At 54.5% G+C, this 19,721-nt stretch overlaps 2 protein-coding genes across 6 annotated transcripts in view; one reads left to right on the top strand and one right to left on the bottom strand.

Moving 5' to 3' along the window:
- The window catches only part of VDR (vitamin D receptor), a 31,691-nt gene extending 20,908 nt beyond the window's left edge, over positions 1 to 10,783 (bottom strand). Inside the window, exon 1 of one of the 3 annotated variants that reach the window (XM_010726813.4) lies at positions 10,704 to 10,783. The gene's annotated coding sequence lies outside the window, so the exon portion shown is untranslated. Of the gene's footprint in view, positions 1 to 5,672; positions 5,746 to 10,703 lie in introns of those variants that run through there. The other 2 variants (XM_085212337.1, XM_010726811.4) reach the window with 2 other exon arrangements.
- Positions 10,784 to 15,302: 4,519 nt separating this feature from the next.
- On the top strand, positions 15,303 to 19,711 carry TMEM106C (transmembrane protein 106C). 3 transcript variants are annotated; one of them, XR_014880265.1, is made up of 9 exons: positions 15,303 to 15,440; positions 15,989 to 16,209; positions 16,322 to 16,385; positions 16,930 to 17,089; positions 17,187 to 17,327; positions 17,575 to 17,624; positions 17,897 to 17,950; positions 18,061 to 18,222; positions 18,364 to 18,503. XR_014880265.1 is itself a non-coding variant. In XM_085212371.1 (8 exons), the coding sequence occupies exons 2-8, from the start codon at positions 16,008 to 16,010 to the stop codon at positions 18,509 to 18,511; spliced, it is 819 nt and encodes a 272-aa protein (XP_085068497.1). In that variant the 5' UTR covers positions 15,303 to 15,440; positions 15,989 to 16,007; the 3' UTR covers positions 18,512 to 19,711. The 3 variants fall into 3 exon arrangements, 2 of the variants coding, with proteins under 2 accessions (XP_085068497.1, XP_085068498.1); XM_085212371.1 differs by lacking the exon at positions 18,061 to 18,222 and having other exon boundaries at positions 18,364 to 19,711; XM_085212372.1 differs by lacking the exon at positions 18,364 to 18,503 and having other exon boundaries at positions 18,061 to 18,357.
- Positions 19,712 to 19,721: the final 10 nt, after the last annotated feature.

Consider the following 19,721-nt stretch of genomic DNA (forward strand, 5'->3'; position numbering starts at 1 on the left):
TTCATTTAGAGATTCAGAGCCCAAAAGCATTTCTTGGGTAAAGGAAGTCCAAAAAAAAAAGAAAAAAGTTTTTGGACAGGAACACCATTCAGCAAAGCATTGATCTCACTGGCTTCTAATTCAAGGAAAACATCGAGCAGTGATTCAGCACTGACATCACACTGAATGGCCCCGAGAGCTTCACACACATTTCAGCCCTCGGACACATCGGCTGCCTTTATGAATTCGAGTTTCCTGGGCAGCTTCAGCTCTTTGTCCCCAAAAAGGCCAAAAATGGTCCTCCAGTAAATGCTGTTCCCAGCCCTGTGCCTCCCATTTCAGGCAGGTACTGAAAGCCAATCGCTCTGCAGGTCTGAGCAGCCCCAACCCAGGGCCAGCCCCACAGGTGGGGTCCTGCAGCACGGGGGTCCAGGTTTTGGGGAAGTTTGGGGGATTTACAGAAGGCAGACAGCTCAACGCCCCGCAGGGCTCTGCCACAACGGGGCTGATTCCAGGAATGGGACAAACTATTCCCATTTCCCTTCGTGGGAAGGGACAGGAGATGAGCACTTCTAAGGGAAACAGGAAAACAGGAGGTGCCTCTCCCAGCCCCGTCTGAGTCCTTTTCCTTTTTCAGCACCAAACTTCAGAGCAATGCAGCAGGAAGAACACCCCCACCTAAGGGGGGAGGGAAACGACAGCATTCGCAGCAGCTCCAACCATCACAGATAAGAAAACAACGAGCAGAAGGAAGGGTGAAAGTCTGCCAACGGACAACGCCAACAGTGGGCACAGATCAAACGGGACCGTGTGGTTCCCAGGGAGGAGAGATCAGCACCTGCCCCTCTGATCCCACCGAGAGGGGCTGCGTGCCATGGGCAGAGCTGTAGGGCTGCCATGGGGGGCTGCGTGCCATGGGGGAGATGTAGGGCTGCCATGGGGGGCTGTGTGCCATGGGCAGAGCTGTAGGGCTGCCATGGGGTCTGTGTGCCATGGGCAGAGCTGTAGGGCTGCCATGGGGGGCTGCGTGCCATGGGCAGAGCTGTAGGGCTGCCATGGGGGGCTGCGTGCCATGGGGGAGATGTAGGGCTGCCATGGGGAGCTGTGGGCCATGGGCAGAGCTGTAGGGCTGCCATGGGGGCTGTGTGCCATGGGGGAGATGTAGGGCTGCCATGGGAGGCTACGTGCCATGGGCAGAGCTGTAGGGCTGCCATGGGGGAGATGTAGGGCTGCCATGGGGGCTGTGTGCCATGGGGGAGATGTAGGGCTGCCATGAGGGGCTGCATGCCATGGGCAGAGCTGTAGGGCTGCCATGGGGGGTCTATGTGCCATGGGCAGAGCTGTAGGGCTGCCATGGGGGAGATGTAGGGCTGCCATGGGGGCTGTGTGCCATAGGGGAGATGTAGGGCTGCCATGAGGGGCTGCATGCCATGGGCAGAAGAGCTGTAGGGCTGCCATGGGGGGTCTATGTGCCATGGGCAGAGCTGTAGGGCTGCCATGGGGGGGGAAGGACCTCTCCTCAGCTTCCTCTCCTCTGGGCTGAACAAACCAAGGGACCTCAGCTGCTCCTTGCACTCTTTGTCCTCCAGACCCTTTCCCATTTTCATATTCCTCTTCTGGACGCTAATACTTTTAATATCCTTCCTTTATGACTTATAAAACAGCCCAGCACTGATCAGAGCAGGGAGAGCAGCACCGTGGCGCTGAGCTGAAGGATGCCTCACTTCCCGAGCAGAGCTGTGGGAGGATGTTAATCACTAACCAGAAGCAACAGCAGCCCCCGACAGACCGGGATGCTTGGGTGTGAGAAACATCGGGTCCGTGCAGCTGAAAGCTGGGAGCAAAGGGAATCTGACACACAGGTTTGCAGTTTGTTTAAGTAGAAAAGGTTGCTGTGAGGTGGTAAACAGGATTATCTCGAAAATAATTCGGGCTCTGGTCTGCACTGCCTAAAACAGTGCCCTGATGGTGCCCCAGCCCACTTACAGCACATCAGAACAGAACCAGATTCCTCCTGACCTCCCAGGAGGAAATCAACAACACGCTGAGCTCCCCAAACTCATCACTGTGCTGCTCCAGCCCTGCCTGCACCCGGACCTCCTCCTGCACACAGCCTGGCAGCTGGGACGCTGCTTTGTTGGCTTGCCTGAGACAGATGACAAAAAAGTCACGTGTTGGAGCTGAAAAACAGGTTGGTTTCGGCCCAGCCGTGCCCAGCAGCAGCACCAGCTCACAGCCCCGAGCACGCAGGGAAGCTGCAGCCCATGTAACTGCTTCAGGGGGCAGCTTTTATCCCTACGAGAGCACAGCATCTCCGTGCCCACGGGCACAGAGGCGGTCCCCAGCACTGCGGCTGTCGGCTGAGAGCGAAGGCTTTGGTCCGCGCACGCTTCCATCTGCCTCCAAACGCTCTGCTGTGCCTGAGCTGCTCCGCAAACACACGTGGCAGGTTCACAGCTCCTCACACCGCTGGAACCCCTAATTTCTCATCCTTTCGTGGCCGAGGATTCACGCAGGACCTCCCAGCTCTGAAGTCAGAGGGAGGCGGTGCGGGAGCGGCGGTTCGCAGGAAGGATTCGGCCCCGTCCAACTTCCCTTCTGACTCAGCGCAGCCCACAAACTGCTCTGCCCGGATTCGATGGAAAAGCCCAATCCCAGCCGGGCCCCGGGCTGCGCTGCTCACCGGACCCGCAAGGGCTGCGCACGGAGCGGCAACGGGAGGAGCTGCTGCTCTGCAGTGACAGCCAGCATCGCCCCGGCCCTGAGAATTCATTAGCTCAGGGGAAAAAAGGGACAAAGTTCAGAACAGAGGCAGTCCTGCGACATGGTTTTTCTCCCCTGGGTCTCTCGTGACAGCACAGGCTGTGGAAGCAGCCACGCTCAGCCCGAGCTCCAGCTGTGGAGGTTCTGCTCAGCAGCTCTGTGGCGCTCAGGGGCCACAGAATGAAGGCATGGGAAGCAGCTCAAAGGCATCAGAACAAACTCAGAGGAGCTCTGAAAGCACCTGGGGCTGTGAGCACCGCAGTGCCACAGGACTCTGTTTGCTTTTCATACCCATTTCATGAACAAATGTGCCCGCAGCCCCAGCACTGCACCCCCATCCTCCCCTATGGGTTTACCTCTGCTGTTGGAGCTCCCAGGTGGGAATGCAGCAGCTTGCAGAGCTGTGAGAGCACAAAGCGCTGCAGCAGCAGGACATGAACGCATCCAGAAATAAACCCACACAGCTGCACCACGCCATGTTCAGCATCAACAGCTGCAACCCTGACCCATTCAGGTGCTGTCAGCAGTGCCTGCCTCTCCTGCCCCTTTGCCTCACAGTTTTGACAGGCAGGAGAAGCAGAAAAATCACTGTTTTCTTCTCCCGCATTTCCACTCTTATCTCCAGGAGCGATTTCTCCAAGCTCAGAGTTTTCCAATGGAAACTCTGCCTTCGAGCAGCGTCAGTGTGATCTCCGTGCTGATATCGCTGTTGTTGTGCTGCACCACATCACTGCGGGGCACAGCGAGGACAGGGCTGAGGGAACGCTGTGTGCCAAGGAAACCACAGCAGCAGTCACTGCCACCCCAGCAGCATCACCTGAACCTTCCAAGATCCCGGGTCACCCATTCCCCTCAATCCAAATTCATTGCGCGCTTCGTCCACGCCTTCATTTCCCAATCACTGTTTCCACAGCACGAGCAGACAAGGAATCCTGGCTCTCACAGTGCAAGAATCCAGGAAGGACGGACAGACAGACAGACAGGAGCTGTTCCTGCACGTGGGGAATGCAGCAAAGGGCTCTTCCCCATTTCGAAAGGTATGCAAACAGGTTCTGGTGAAGAATGCAAATTGCTGTCCTCGTCCAGAGGGAGGAAAAAAGTCACACTGCGAATATGTAACACCCCCAGAGACTCTGAAGGAAATTCTATGTGGGGAACACGTTTAACATGAAGCTCGCTGGGTATTTTTGCTGTTGTTGAGTTGCGGAGGAAAAGCGTCAGCAAACACAAGTGGGCAGAGAAATAACATCTGCTGAAGGCATCACCTGGATCTGTGAGATCAGCTGGAGAGCAGAAGTGGAGCCTTCACCTCCTCACACACAGCAAGGATGGGGAGATGCTGCTCTGGGGGGCTCAGGGCTGGGAGGTCTCCCGTTTCAGAGCAGTGGCAGAGCCAAGGAAAGCAGGTCAGCTGTTACAACACAGCCATACTGCTCGAAACAAACACATTAAGCTTGGAATCAAGGGCTGGAGGAGAGCAGCTCCTCTTTGCTGAGTGCCAACTCAGAGCTCTGCAGGAAGAGCCCAGAACTCAAAGGTCTCAGCATTCACAAAATCATAACGCACGGAGCAAAGATAGAGCCCTTCAGAGGCTGCCGACCCACTCTGGTGGCCTTTGAAATAATAAACTCATTTATTAAGATCCCAGTAGATAGAGGACAACATCTGAAACCACTCCCAGAAGCTGAGAGCGTGCAGCTTTGGCCAATCCTGCTGCAATGGCAGGAGCTCAGTGCGGGGTGCCCACAACCCCCAGCCTTGCTCATGCACCCACCCTGTGGCAAGCAAAACCCATTCGTGCAAGAAAAGCTCTCTGCATCAATTTTAGCTTGCCCAGCTTTGCTGCGATCACAGACTTCCCATCCAGCTGTGTTTTCAGCTGTGTTAAGACATTTATTTTAGGGAAGGAGCAATGCAGAGAGAGCCAGGTTTGGAGAAGCTGAGCGACGGGTGCTGATGTGTTGGATTAATCACCTCAATCAGCTCCATGGAAACACAAGCCTTGACCAGCCCTCCTTACAAGGCACAGATAAACCCTCCAGGCTTCCCCTGTGGTGTAAAACAGACCCAGAGTCACCGCTGAGCACATTTCCCATGAATGTGACCTTGCAGCACACAGTAAGGGCCGCCACGAGTCTTACTGCTGAAGGAAAGTTTTAGCTTCCCAAATAATGAGTAACAGAACCCAAATCCTCACAGCAGCCTTAGGGTAAGATGGGACATGGAGTCATGGCAGCCCTGGGCTGGAGATACACAGCTGGTGCATCTCAGTGGGATATTTCTGCTTATGAGAGCAGAAGGCTGATCCACATCACCCCCAAGGCCATCCAGCAGTCAGGACTATTTGCATGGGAAGGACAGAAGCTGCAAATGATTATCTCTAGGACCAAACTCTCCAGCCTTCCCCGGTCCTTCCAGGACAGATTTCTGCCCTGCACAGGCTCCAAGAATCACAGAACCATCCAGGTTGGAAAAGACCACTAAGATCACCATCAGCCCATCACCTGGGGCTCAGCCTGTTGGAGCACCTCGTCAATTTTGTACTCATGGACTGACCTGAGGGCAGTTGGGATCCCTCCAAGCCTACACACCCCTCCTTCTCTCTATCCAAAGTGCTCCCAACAAACCCCACGCACAGAGCAGCATTTTCTCAGCAGATCTCTATCAGCCACACCGAGGGCAATCAGAAACCCAGCAGGTTGAAGACAGAAGGGAAGAAAAAAAATGGAGCAAGAAGCAAAACCTGAGTCAGACAAAAGAAAGAGGACTTCTCAAAGAGAGAAGACGAAGCAAAGCGGCCGCTGAACATCAGCGCGGATTGCTGCTCTCGATAGCACCTGCCCAAATTGCAACCTCCTGCTGCAGCTCCCTGAGGAAGAGAGCAGAACCACAGGCACGGAGCTCCTGCAGGTCCCTGGGTGGCTCCTTACCTGCAGAAGGAAGGTGGCTGTGAGGTGCTGCTCCTGGGGCTCTGCCTCTCCTGCCTGTCCGGGCGAACGCGGCGCTGAGCGCAGCACGTGACAGCCGTGCCCTGCCCTCCATTGCCAGCTCCTTCTCCAGCAATTTGACTGCTGCTCAAGGAAGTGAGTGGGTGAGCAGGGTGAAAATTGTTCCCCTCTGCTCAGAAACAGCAGAATTACCCACAGATTTCTCCTTCCCAGAGATGAGCCGCAATGATCCCATTACCCCACGTTGGCCAATTTCAGTTCGCCTCGCGCTCGAGCAGCGCTCCAAGCAGGTACGTGGGTTATTAGAGCTGGTAAACAGGGTGAGAGCAGAGAGTCCAGGAGACATCATCCCCACGCCGCCAGGTATGAGCAGGTTCACATCACCCATGGATGCAGGCACTGCCTCATCCTTTTGTCCCCGCAAAGGTTCTGCGGTGCAGATCGCCATGGTCAGGTTTTGTCGCAACGTGCGCCACTGGTTTGAAATTATGTCAGCCATGCAAAGCAAAATAAATGGAATAAAGGGCCTCTTGCAGCAGTTCTGGTGCAGACAGAGGGTTCCTACCTTTAGATATAATTGCTATTTGAAGAGCAGGCAGCCCAACCACCCCACTTTTTGCATCCCAGCAAAGCACCCTCAGGACAGCGTGGGGAGGCAGCAGGCTGAAGCCACCCAACGGGAGCACAGAAACTATTTCCTCCCTCTGTCCAGCACTGAGCAAACCACAGCAGTACACAAACATCTGAACACGATGCAGAGATGCTCAGAAAGCCATTGCCTCTCCTCTGAGCTCATCAGTGCACAACTTACAGGCAGAGGAACGCTCTGCACTCAGATCCCAGGGCATAAGGCTGGAGGGAAGCCACGTGCCACAGCTGCTGCTCCACTCCAGGTGGAAAAAGCTCCTAAGTGGGGACTGAAGCTCAGCACCCAGAACTGCTTAGCACCACCTTCCCATAGAGCATAACCCAGAGCTATCAAACTGTAGGACCATGGGATGGCTTGGGTTGGAAGGGACCTCAAAGATCACAGAACGTTTCTACACAGCGCCCAGCATTCTGCCCACCCTCACTCCCAAAGGTGAACCAACCAAGGACAACAACGTGTTCTGCAGAACTAAGCAAGTCTAAATATAGATCCCGCTTGTATCTTATCTACGTTCTGTTAAACAGGCGCATTCATCAGGTTATAAGAGTTTATCCATAAGAAACTTTCCAAGTCAGCACTATCCACGTCCCCACGGCAGGGCAAGGGAGAGGAGCCTCTGCCAACCTCGATGTGATGCCCCCAAAGCCCCCGTCCCATCTGCATCCCTGCACCACAGGGCACAGCCACAGCACCCATCACCCATCCCTTCCTGCCCAAACAGGAGGCGGTGGGGTGGGAACTCTGATAAAGCAGGAGGTGCTGCTGCATTGCAGGCATGGGTTGAGAAACCAAAAGGCACCAAGCAGGATGGGGCGCAGCACAGCACCACGAAAACACATGGACTTCTCAGGAATAAGGAAGAGGAGCATCCAGAAGAGCTCTTTCAACCACATCTCGCTCAACCAGAAGCCTCCATGAACAGAACCCATCAGGCTGGAGGCACTCACAGTGTCTGACTGCTGGAGGACCGCAGACGGGTCGGGTCAGCAGCTCCCTGGTGTTCCTGGCAACAAAGGAACCGCCTTGAGATACACAGATAGAAGTTCTGGGTATTGTTTTTTTAATCACTCCTACACCCCATTTCCAATTATTAGCAGACAGAAGTCACTTCCATGTGTGAGATGGTTTAACCACAGGTGAGAAAGTTGTGTTTTACAGTGGCTGATTCAGCTCAAAGGAAGGCAGACGCACGCAGGAGCTGCGCCGGTGCTCACCCCACCGCCTCGATCCTTTGGGTGAAGCCATGCTGAGCTCTCCTGGCCATGCAAAACCCACTCCTTGGCCACAGCATCTTTCTCCTTCAGGTCACTGAAGGCTTACTTTAAACTCTACGGAGTCATTGCCTTCCCTTATCTCCCAGACCTTTGCTCCCCTTGTCATTTACACCTCTCATGCCCTGCACCAACGTTCCTTCCCCCTCCCAGCCCCACGCCAGTTGCCAGATGCTCACACAGCCCCACAGCCCTCAGCACAGCAAGGGCTGAGCAGGGCTCTCACATCTGCATCACACAGCCCATGATGCCCACACTCATTAACCTCCTTCAACCATCACTATTTGCTCAGATAAAAGAGACCCATAGCTTAAAAATAACAATAATAACAACAACAACAGTATTTTTCCTTTCTGTGTGGTGCTTTGGTGTCCCCTCTGCAATGGGGCACACAACCTCATACAGAGCCCAATTAAAGAGACATTGCACAGCTGCAGCATAACACAGCTCTGAGCTGCAGCTCCCCCTCCAATGGCTCAGGGTCTATTTTCACAAGCTCTTCTTGCTTCTCTCTTATTGGGGTGTTATATTTTAACCTTGCAAATCTGCTCCAAATTCATGCCACCGCCTCTCCTCCAACCACAGGGTGCTGCACAGCAGCAGCAGGAGAGCAAACTGAGCTGCCACATCACAGCAGCCACAGAGCTGTTGGAACGCTCACAGAGGAGCTGCCACATGTGAGACCACTCCGGTCCCCCAAAGCAATCTTTTGGGTCAGAAAACAGCAAAATAATAATAATGATCCAAGTCCTGCCTGCCAAAGGCTGCGAGACAAGGAGCAATGGCTCGCAATGACTTCCACCTGCTGTCCAAAGAGGCAGCTTTGCTTCCAGCAGCACAGCGCTGTGACACTGAGATGCTGCTTTCCCTCATCCTTGCAGCCTCCTCCGATAGGGAAAAGCAGCACAGACCCACACAGAAACTGAGATTTACCCCTCTGATGCAAAGTCCTTCAGGAGAGCCCCTCTGGGCAGCGCCCACCCAACCCACGGAGGGGCAGCACTCAGTGACAGCCCCCAGCCCCCCCCTCCCCACTCTAACAGTGCACGCAGAGCTGTTTACCACCACTTCTATTTCTCTCTCAGTGACATCTCAGCGTTTCCCCCTTTGAAAGCCACAGGAAGTCTGGGCCGGACGGGCTCCCTTCAGCTCCGTGGGTTAAACATTATTCTGTGGGGCTGGAGGTGTGCTCAAGGGGGAGGCAATTATCAGAGTTACACATTAAGAGGTCAGATCATCCACTCGTTTTGCTTTGAGGACAGCAGGATTTGGGAGGAGGACGCCAAGGGAGAAGCTAACAAGTTCCTGACTAATAATAAACCCATTTCTGTGCTTTGTGCCTTTGATGCTGGGTGAGATCTTACACCCGATCTGCCAGAAGACGTCAGGCAGATGAGCAGCAGAACCCGGATGGGATCCACCGAACCTCACGTGGTTCTCACCCTACCCCTGGATCGGGACACCTTCACTGGACCCATCCAAAAGCAGCTACGAACCCAACGCTCCGAGTGCAAGAAGAGGTTTGAGGAGCAGCGACAGCCTCAACCCCCCTTCAGTACAGCAGATGGGTTAAACGCAGAGGAGGCAGCGGTGGGCTCCTGCCCCGACCACACAGCCAACCCCGTCCCGACATCACTGAGCTCTGGAGGAAGATGAGTCAGTGCCCGGCGTGGGAGGCAGCGCAGCACGGGGCGGCTGCTGGCACAGAGCGGCTTCTGGGGAAATTCTGCTGAGTGCCCCAAGCAGCTTCGGGCTCAAAGAGGGGTGAAGAAGAGGAAGAAGAAGCTCAGCTCCTCTGTAGCCGCCCCCCCTCCCCTCAAGTCCCTTTGGGCGCCCTACAGAGACCACCCCTCCCTTTAGGTCCCTTCAGATACCCTACAGCAGCCCCCACCCCCTGCCCCTCTTCCAGGTGCCCCCCCCCCCAGGCTCTTTCAGATGCCCTGGCGCTGCTTGCTGTAGGGAAAATCCCCCCCTCGTCCTCACGTAAATCCCCAGTGCTTTCCTTTTCCTTGCTCTGGGATCTTGAAGAGTCACAGCTGTCACATCCAACGTGGACACAGGCAGCCAAAGAAGTCACCGGGAAATTACAACCCAGTGCATTTACTGTGCTTATGATCCCACCTGGCAGAGGTGGTCTCCACATATCCCTCCAAAAAATAACCCAAAACAACAAAAAACACCCAATTGGGCAATTAAACTGAAGGTGCTCTTTAAGGCTGGTCATTCATCAGGCTCTGAGCTGAGTCAGAGAGCAGCACGTTGTTGTGAAAAGAAGCTGAAAGCTCTAAAACACAAAACAGGTACCCAGAGAGAAGGGGACTTGGGGACAGGGCACAGGAACTGGAGTGACAGCACACAACAGGGACGCTCAGAACAGAGAGATGCAAAGCTGGGGAAGGGGCTTTATGTCAGCATGGGATATAAGAGTGCCTCCCCCAGTCCTCAATGCATGGAAGGGGGAAGCAGCCCAGAGTAGTGAAAATCAGACAAACTTGGGGGGGGGAAATGAAGCCTTCCAATACAACCTTATCTACCCACCTCTGCTCAGACACCCCATGGCTCCAGCTGAACCCGACAGTGAGGGGGACTCTGACCCACACTTCTAGTTAAAAGCAACACCCAGAGGGATGGCTAGAAGGGGCAGGATCCCCCCCAGCCTAATGAGCCCCACTGGGGAAGAGGGGAATCCTTAGCACCCCCTTGGAAGAAAGTGGGGCAGAGCTCACAACGAGGAGGTAAAGGGGATCACATGGGACCCTAAACTAGGCAGGGGTGCACAGTGCTTCAGGGGGACAGATCTGGGAGGACAGAGCACCCCCCAAAGCAAGAGCAGAGAGACTGGGAGGCAACACAACACAAGCACACAGCAGTACAGAACCCCCAAGCTCTGAGAGCACCATGGGGTGACTGCGGGCCCCTGTAACCATAGGAAGCACGAGGGGATCCCCCCCGTAACGAAGAAGCCCCTATAGAAGCCCCCCAGCAACCACCAGAACTGCGACCTCCTCCCCCACGCTCCGGCACCGACACGAGGCTGCTCCCACCACACGCAGCACTCGGAGCCCACCCTCCCCAGTCCCCACAGCCCATTACCTGCACTCCCAGCGCTGCCACCCCCTCCGCCCCGGAGCCGCCTTTTGACGGGAACCGCCGGCTCCGCGTCCCGCCCCCTCCCTCGGCCACGCCCCCTCCCTCGGCCACGCCCCCGCTCATCCCACCAATGACAACGCGACGCCTCCTAGGCCACGCCCTCTAAGGGGTGGAGTCGCCCTGACACCGCCTACCGTTGCCATGTAAGGCGAGAAATGCGCTAAGCCCCGCCCACTATGGGCGTGGTGTGGGCTGGCGGGAAATTGCACGTGGCTGCCCGGCCCGGGGACCCCAGGAGGCGGCAGCGCGGCACCCCCCCGTTTCGGCCCAGCTTCTGCCCGTGCTGCTCCGCACCTGAGCCTTGTGGGGAGCCCCATGCACTGCCAGGGCCTTCTGGGCAGCTGCTGCTGGTTCTGCTTTGAGCTTTTGGGGTTCTGCTGCCTTGCATTTTTGGAGAGACAGACACTCTAGAAGGCGCAGTGGGGCGTGCAGTTTTGCTTCCTCCTGGCCTTCCCTCCTAGCTGCTTACCAGACAGAGCAAATTCTACCAGTACAAAAGTGCCCTCCAGAAGTCCTGGGCAAATCATCTTGCCGTTATAACAGCTCTTGAGGACACCCAGGTATCCTTGCAGAGTTTCACCTTTGCTCTGGTGGCTTCTGGAAGCTCAGGTGTCACATGGCTCTGTCCACAGAGCTGGCAGTGCTTCAGAGGCTGCTTCCCTTCCGGAGTTCTAAGTAACAATCCACCGTGTACTAGGAGCATTCATCACCTGGCAAATGAAATTCATTTCATTTATGTGCCTGCAGCATCTGCAGAGCTGGTCTCCATCCTCTCCCATTTTTAGGTTTACACTCAGAAGAGCTGCCACTGCAGACTGCAGTTCCTCTCCCTGATTGCATCTCTTGGAGAGTTCATGGATTTTTCTGATGCCTAGATCAGATTAAGGGCAGAAGGAGAGCTGATTCATCCCCTTCCTCCAGACCAGAGACAGAAGCATCTGCAAGTGCCCAAGCACAACTCCAAGCACAAGGATCAGTGTGGGCTCCCGGCAGTCAGGGCTGTTTGCAGCCCCCACTTTGTTTGGACTCTCTGCTCACCGCCGTCGTAGTTGGGGCTCCACATCCTGCACATGAACTGAGCCCATGCAAAGCCCTCACATGACTGGAAGTCAGGGACCTGCAGGTGGGGTGTGGCTGCCCTGCATGTCCTGGAGGTATCTGGGACTGTGCAATCAGCCATAAGTATTGATCATCATAAGTACTGATCTCAGCCACCCCAGATCCCCTTCTTGATGATGTAAATCAAACCTGGAGCACAGGGGTTCGAGCTGAGCCATTTCAGCTCACTGCAGCCCCAACCCAGACCTCTCAGTGTTCTGGGCACCTTACAGCCCTGCTCTGAAAACCTCCAGATATTTGTCAGCTTCTCCTTTTCCATCCTCCAAAACCTGTCCAGCAACATTTTATAAAGCGACAAGAAAGGCATCGAGAAAGTCCCCTCGTGATGTTCCAGGGTTTACCAAATGTCCCCTAAACCCAAACTCCCCAGAGAAACTGAACCCAAGCGCGGGCGGCACAGCAGACAGCAATCACCGCCCTGCAGCTGCGCTCATCGAGTTCAGCAGCTTTAATTTGTGTGGGGAAAGTGTTTTGCTGAATGTTTTCAAATTGATTTAATGAGACCAATCAGTGGGGAAAAAAAGAAAGAAAAAAAAAAGATCTGGGAAGAAATGAGAGTTCATTAGAGACAATTGGGTCGTATAAAACTTTTTCAGGGAATGAGGAGAGTGTTGTGGTAGAGGAGACAGACGGGGATGGTGATAGGGATGGGGGAAGGAAAATGGATAGGGATGGAGATAGGAATAGGGATAAGGATAGGGATAGGGGTAGAGATAAGGATAGAGATAGGGATGGGGATGGGAAGGGGTTAGGGATGGTGATAGGGATGGGGACGAGGATTGGGACTGAGATAGAGGTAGGGACAAGGACGGGGATGGCTCTCATACTATTGGGATAGACTTGTCCCCTACACCCAGACTGGCTTTGAAGGGAAAACGCCTTTAAAACTGGAACAAAAGGGATTACACCAGGACACCTGTCCCCTAACACGACTTCACGGTGTTTGGCACCCCCCAGACAGGACCTCACATTGAGGTTTCTCACCCATAACTTTCAGTGCAGCTTCTTTCTTCCTGTGGGGATTCTTCATTGTCTGCTACAGGGCTAAGCTCACCTTTCAGCCCCCCCTTAGTGGCTCAGTGAAGGCTTCCCTCTCCCCACCCCCTCCCCAAAATGCCCTGTGCAAAGCCCATCCATCCTCTGTTCACTTGAGGGTGATGGGATATGAGCAACTCACCCAATTAGGGGAGCAATTAGTGCGGACTGCAAGGCAGGGAGCCTCCCTCACGCCGGCGTTTTGCTCTCAGGAGGAAGAGAACAAATGATCCATTAAGCAACGCAGAGTTGGTACAAATATTTTCTTGCCATAAATTTGATTTTTATGGTTTGAGTGATTACGAAGGGAAGGAATTTGGTTTCCCATTGAGCCCACACATTTGTTGGGGCAGCAAAAAACCTGGGAGATCACAGCGGAGGCTCTTTGGGGTTATGTGAGCATCAGCTGACCCCAAAGATTCATTTCTTTTTCTGCTTCTGTCCCAGAGATGCAGGGCTTGGGGTGAGGGGGATGAAAGAGCTGGTTTGATTCTGTGTTCTCCCCCCCCCCCAAACCAATTGTGTGCTCCTATGCATCCATTTGTAACTGGGGAACGGGGGAGTGGGGAGGTTGGATTTTCCCCCTATTATCTGTGCATCCAGAGTGCAAAGCCCCGAAAATCCCAATAAATCGATGCAGATGGATCAGCACCCCCATCAGTGCGGAAATAAACCCTAAGGGACGATGCAGGAGAAGGAAGGGACAGCTGGGAAATGTGAATTTCTGCAGTAGCATGAGAAACCCTATGAACCTTAGAACTGCCAGTGAGAGGCAATTTCCCCCTTAAACGCTGCGTTTTGGGGTAATTTGTCTGCAGCGGTGCTTTTCCCCTCCAAACCCTCCGCAGCAAATCCCCGTGTTGGGAGCAGCAGCTCTGAGCTCGGGGAGGGGGGAAGCCTGGAGTCGAGCTTTTAGCAGAGGGCGCACATCTGTGCATAGAGCGGTACAGGAGCCGCTGTGCGCTGGGTGAGGCGACATCTAGTGAGCCTGCAGCGCAGGACAGAGAGTGCAGGGCTTGCACGGCCCTGCAGCACGGCCAGAGCATTGCATGGACACGCACAGCCCTGCACAAGCATGCACGACCTTGCACTAGGATGCACGGTATTGCATGAGCATGCACAGCCCTGCAAGAGTGCACGCAGACTTGAGTGTTTTGCACAAGCGTTCATGGTTTTGCATTGCCTCACAGTGGGAGTGGTGAACCTACAGCAGTCTGGGGGCTCATACTGGGATGGGTGTCCCCGTACTGGTGCAGGAAGGGTCCATACTGGGATGGGTGTCCCCATACTGGTGCAGGAAGGGTCTGTACTGGGATGGGTGTCTCCATACTGGTGCAGGAAGGGTCCATACTGGGATGGGTGCCCCCATACTGGTGCAGGAAGGGTCCATACTGGGATGGGTGCCCCCATACTGGTGCAGGAAGGGTCCATACTGGGATGGGTGCCCCAATACTGGTGCAGGAAGGGTCCATACTGGGATGGGTGCCCCCATACTGGTGCAGGAAGGGTCCATACTGGGATGGGTGCCCCCATACTGGTGCAGGAAGGGTCCATACTGGGATGGGTGCCCCAGTAATGGTGCAGGAAGGGTCCATACTGGGATGGGTGTCCCCGTAGTGGTGCAGGAAGGGTCCGTTCCGGGATGGGTGCCCCCATACTGGTGTAGGAAGGGTCTGTACTGGGATGGGTGCCCCAATAATGGTGCAGGAAGGGTCCATACTGGGATGGGTGTCCCCGTAGTGGTGCAGGAAGGGTCCGTTCCGGGATGGGTGCCCCCATACTGGTGTAGGAAGGGTCTGTACTGGGATGGGTGTCTCCATACTGGTGCATGAAGGGTCTGTACTGGGATGGGTGTCCCCATACTGGTGCAGTAAGGGTCCGTTCTGGGATGGTGCCCCCATCCTGGTGATGGTTCCATACTGGGAAGAGGTCCCACGCCCTGGGTGGGGGTCCATAATGTTGCTATGCACACACCGCTGCCCAGAAGCTCGTTCCCCCCAGCGCATGCGCACCCTCAGCGCTCTGCGCAGCACGTACGCATGCGCGAGGAGGGCAGCATCTGCTGCGCAAAGCGCATGCGCACACAGAGACGTGTCCTCAGAACACGCCCTGCCTCCTCCCGCGTGCGGAACCCTCGCGTGCGGAACCCCCGCGTGGTTGCGGCGCATGCGCAGTGCGGGACGGAACACACCCCCTCAGCCCCACCCAGAAGGCAGGGCCGTGCGCACCGCCCTAACGCTGTGCAGCGCATGCGCACTGAGGAAGCGGCACACCCGGGCGGGGCGCCGCGTTTCGTCACCGCGGGAGCGGCGCCCTCCTCAGGCCCCGCCCATTACCCCGTGGGTGGGGCGGTGACGCAGCGTTCGCCCCCCTAAGCGCATTGGGCGGAGCGTCAGCGCGGGGGGCGGGGCCTGCGGGCACCTCCTCTTCCTTCCGCCCTGCGCCGGAAGTGGAGGGGCGGGGCGAGGGTGAGGCGTCGTCGTCATAGCAACGGCGGCTGCGTGGCCCTGAGGCCATTCGGCTGCGGTGGGTGCGGGGGCCGCGCTGGGCTGCGGGGGTCGCGGTCCTGAGGGGTCTTTGTGTGGGGTCCTTGGGGTTCGTTTGAGGGAAGCAGTGCTTTTTGTGGGTGTTGGTGAAGGGGGTTTGTCTCTGAGGGGGCTCTCGTGGGTGGGCCTGTGTGGGAGGGGTTTGGGTTTGTTTTGGGGGGGGGGGGGCGTTTAGGAACGTTTGGCTCCTCGGGAAACGTTTCAGGGAGCGCTGGGTGACTCTGTGGGGTTTCTGAGGGGGTCTGAGACCCTCTGTGTGGGGGTGTCTCTGCTTTGGGGGGGCTGTGTGGGGCTGTTCCTGGGGGGAGATGTTCCCAGTGTGCTGGGAGGGACCCTGTGGTGGGGGATGGGCACCTGAGGGTGGGTGGTTTTCAGATAGGAGAAGGCTGAGGAAGTGGGGGCCTGTGTGTGAGGGTCTGTAGTGGGTTTTGGGGTTAGGAGGGGTTGTTCCCCTCCTGCCCGTGGTTCAAGGTGGGGTTTCTCTGTCCGCCACCAAACGCACTGAATTCTCTGCTGCTGTCTGTGCAGCTCTTCCTCAACAGCTGCAATGGGTTCTGCACTTTCTCTGTCTGCTGACAGCGCTGCCTCCAGGCGGAGGAGGAAGGCTGACGAGGATGATGATGGTGATGATGATTTACTCGACAGCCGAGACCGCAATGAGGACATTGCCAAATTTCCATACGTTGAATTCACGGGTCAGGACAGCATCACCTGCCCCACTTGCCAGGGCACTGGCTGCATTCCCACAGGTGAGTGCTCCTTTTGTCCTTAGCACAAAAAGCGAGGTGCTGCAACGTTCCTTACTTACTTAAAAGGTTTTGCAATTGTACGGAGTTGGTCACTGTTCCTTCTGCTTTCCAGAACAAGTAAATGAGTTGGTGGCTTTGATACCCTACAGCGACCAGAGGCTCCGTCCACAGAGGACGTAAGTGTGTAGTAGGAACATAATTAAACCTCTGCAAAGAGCAGACAGGGCTCTTCTGTCACTGACTGCCACAGCTCAGAGCTTTATGCGGTCTGCAGCTTTTCAGCTTTTCCTTCATCTCATGCCTTGTTTTCACTGAAGTGTGCCAACAAATACAACTTAAACTTTCACTTTAAATATTTTCTGTTAAGTCCCATCGTAGGAGTGAATGTGGAAACAGTCACACGCTTTGTTTTTGTGCTCTTTACAGAAGCTTTTAGAAAGAAACTGCGTTCCCAACAGCACCATTAGTAGATTCTGAGAATGCTTTGGGGGGGAAGAAAGATTGCTTGGTTACTCATTACCGAAAAGTGAACTGTGTAAAGGGTGGCTGTTTTGAGCAATTTCAGACATGAAAAATGTTAGAGCAGCACTTCTATGTATCTTTTAGGGAAGAGCAGATGCTTGGTTTTGCTGACAAGTTTGGGTTTCGGATACAAGATGTCTTGCAGTTGCAGATGCTGTGTTAGGGCAAAGGCTGTGACCCATTTCCTGCCTCTTCCAGGAAGCTCTATGTCCTCCTGTCGGTGCTGCTCTGCCTTCTGATCTCAGGGTTGGTCGTTTTCTTCCTCTTTCCACACTCTGTCCTGGTGGATGATGGAGGCATTAAGGTGGTTCAAGTCTGGTTCGACAGGAAGAACTCTGTTGTCCTTCTTGCCATCACGGTAAAGTTTTTGTGCATCCCTGTTCTTGAGGGGACGAATCCTGTGCTGAGCTGCCAGGAATGTTATTGCTACCTGTGTCTCCCTGCTGTCCTTTCAGGCCACTTTACAGATCAGGAACTCCAACTTCTACTCAGTGACAGTGGACAGTCTGACCAGTCAGGTGCAGTACATGAACACCGTGGTGGGCAGCCAGCAGATCTCCAACATCTCCAGCATCCAGCCACTAAGTGACAAGCTGGTATTTGTCTTTATTTGCCTTTGCAGTGTGTACTGTAAGCATCACTAAGTCATGTGTGGAACTGATGTGGTGTCTCAAGCTAACTTGAGGGCACTGCATCTGTGCCTTGAAGCTTTGCTTAGCAAATAGTCTCCTGGCTATGCTCTTTGCACAGCAGCTGAAATGCAATGTAATGCAGGAAATACTCTGACAGGGGTGTTTTGAAGTGAGTAATCAAACTGCAAGTGGATGTATTTTTGTCTTACAGGTGAATTTCACAGTGAAGGTGGAGATGGGAGGACCTTTCTCCTATGTGTAGTAAGGATTTGCTGTTCTTTGTGTATAGCAGGTTTGAGCTGCTTTAGTTATTGCTTGCTTTGGAAATGACTTGCTTTCTGCTAACTTTCTGGCAAACAACCATTTGCTAGAAATGACTTGAAAGGCCACTTTGTCAGGATGTTGTGTTGGGGTTTTGGATGTTGAGTTAACACCAGAGGTAAAACTACATCAGAAGATTCCAATAAGTGCAGTCATTTCTGCTAGGCTGCTTAGCCTGTGCTGACCACTTTCTCTCTTTTGATCTCTTCCAGTTTCTTTTGCACGTTTCCCAAGGTGAAGGTGCATAATATAGTCATCTTCATGAGGTAGGTTTAGCTCTGCTCCTGACTCAGAATGGAACTGGTGCCGCAGCAAGTCTGGGGCACACAGAACAAATTGTGCTCGGCAAGCACCCCAGCCTGGTTCACTGTGTCAGCTTTAATCCAGGCCAGGTGGCACAGGCAGGTAAAATGTAAGCTGGAGAGGAAGAGAAGATGCCAGATGGCTCCGAATGGAGCTTCTACATGATGGGTGCTGTGTTCTGGGGTTGGACTCAGCAGCTCTGCTCACCACTGCTCTCTGCAGTGAGCGCTCTTGGGTAGGTTTGCGAAAAACCTGAGAAAATCCCCAGCTTTACAGGGGGCACTTATGAAATGACGATGAAACCCACTGATTGCATTTAACGGAGGGATCTCCCCCTGGCCCCCCGCCCCCACTCAGCTGCTCTCCTTTCCCTCAGGACGTCGGTGAAGCTCTCCTCCATCGGCCGCAGGACGCAGAGCTCTGTGGAAACGTACCACTACATCGACTGCAGCACCAACTCCACGGCTGAGCCGCCCCCTCTGCCGGCCCCGTCCGGGCACGGCGTGGCTCTGAGCAAACCCTGAGCTCGCTGCTGTGTTCCGAGGGTGCTGATGGTGCAGATGGATTTCCCTGGTGAAATATGAAACGTGTAGCTGTAGAAAAGGAACTTTTTGAAATGGAAGCAGAAGGACTGCGAGTGACTTCAGGAGAGACTTGAAGGCTCTGGGTCCCTTTTGCACTTTGCAACCTGCAGCTGGGCTGCGTTGCTGGCCTGTCCCTGACATCCTTGGTGTTCACGTACAAGCCTCCAGGTCCCTTCCGAAGTGAGAGGCCTGACTTCCTCTTGAGTTCTTTAACTGGTTTTTGTGTAGAACTGAGGACTTGAGCTCTGTGCCTTGGGGTCCAAGGATCTCAAAGACTTAGATTTGAGTTTTGAGGTTTAACGGTCTGCTCCTTTCAGGGCAAGCTAACTGGTTCTGTGTGATTTATCCCAATTTTGTTTGCTGGCAGCCTGTCACTGGCATCTTTCAGAGCAGAACTTGATAAAAAGGGATAATTCTCTGCCAGGAATGAACAGATGAGGTGTTCAGGCTTTCACCTGAGTAACTTGCACTAGTAGGAGGAAAGGGAATTGAAACCACCGAAATGTTTTCTCCTTTGCTGGCAGCTGAGGCTGCCTCCAGCGACCCGATACTAAAACACCGGTCTTAATGAGGACAGCCTCATTAAGCAGGGTGCTATTGGTGTGGGGAAGGGTCCCTGTGGCTTTGACCCTCTGATCTATGCGTGGCTCTGAAGCCGCTGCTTGGGGCGTGCGGCATTCAGCAGCTTTGAGTTCCCTGGTGTTGAACCCAGGGAAGGTGCAGCTCAGTGCTGCTCTGTGTTTGTGCCTGCTGTGAGTGAGCGCAGACCTGAACTGATTTTTGTTGAAGATTGGGGAGTTTTGTGTTTCAAAGGCTCACCTCGCCGGAGCCCATCGTTCCCAAAGGACGGCAGAGCAAACAAACCTGATGCTGCAGTTCAGCCTGCTGCAGTTCTGCAGTCTGCTTGCTGTGTTTGCAGCTTGGAGAACTTTGTTCTGCTTTTGCCCTTTGTAGTTTTTCTGGAACCACATCACTGCAGCCTTCCCTGTTTCCTCTGTGCGCACCCTGTGCTGTTCTCCATCCATCTCTATGTGGAAACAAAGGGGCCAAAGGCTGCAGGGGAAGTGGCTCTGGTGTTTTTTCAATGAAGGAGGCTTTCTTTTGTGCAAGTGTGAAATAAAAATGCCCTTTGGTTTTTAAGAGGTGGAGC

This window comes from Meleagris gallopavo, chromosome 31, assembly GCF_905368555.1.
Source record: "Meleagris gallopavo chromosome 31, MGAL_WU_HG_1.1, whole genome shotgun sequence".
Classification (NCBI taxonomy): domain Eukaryota; kingdom Metazoa; phylum Chordata; class Aves; order Galliformes; family Phasianidae; genus Meleagris; species Meleagris gallopavo.

Excerpts from the sequence above, each read along its gene's own strand:
- TMEM106C (XM_085212371.1), top strand. The coding sequence starts at position 16,008 with ATGGGTTCTGCACTTTCTCTGTCTGCTGACAGCGCTGCCTCCAGGCGG. Across the intron at positions 16,386-16,929 it reads AGGCTCCGTCCACAGAGGAC|GAAGCTCTATGTCCTCCTGT; the intron begins GTAAGTGTGTAG and ends TGCCTCTTCCAG. Across the intron at positions 17,090-17,186 it reads TTGTCCTTCTTGCCATCACG|GCCACTTTACAGATCAGGAA; the intron begins GTAAAGTTTTTG and ends CTGTCCTTTCAG.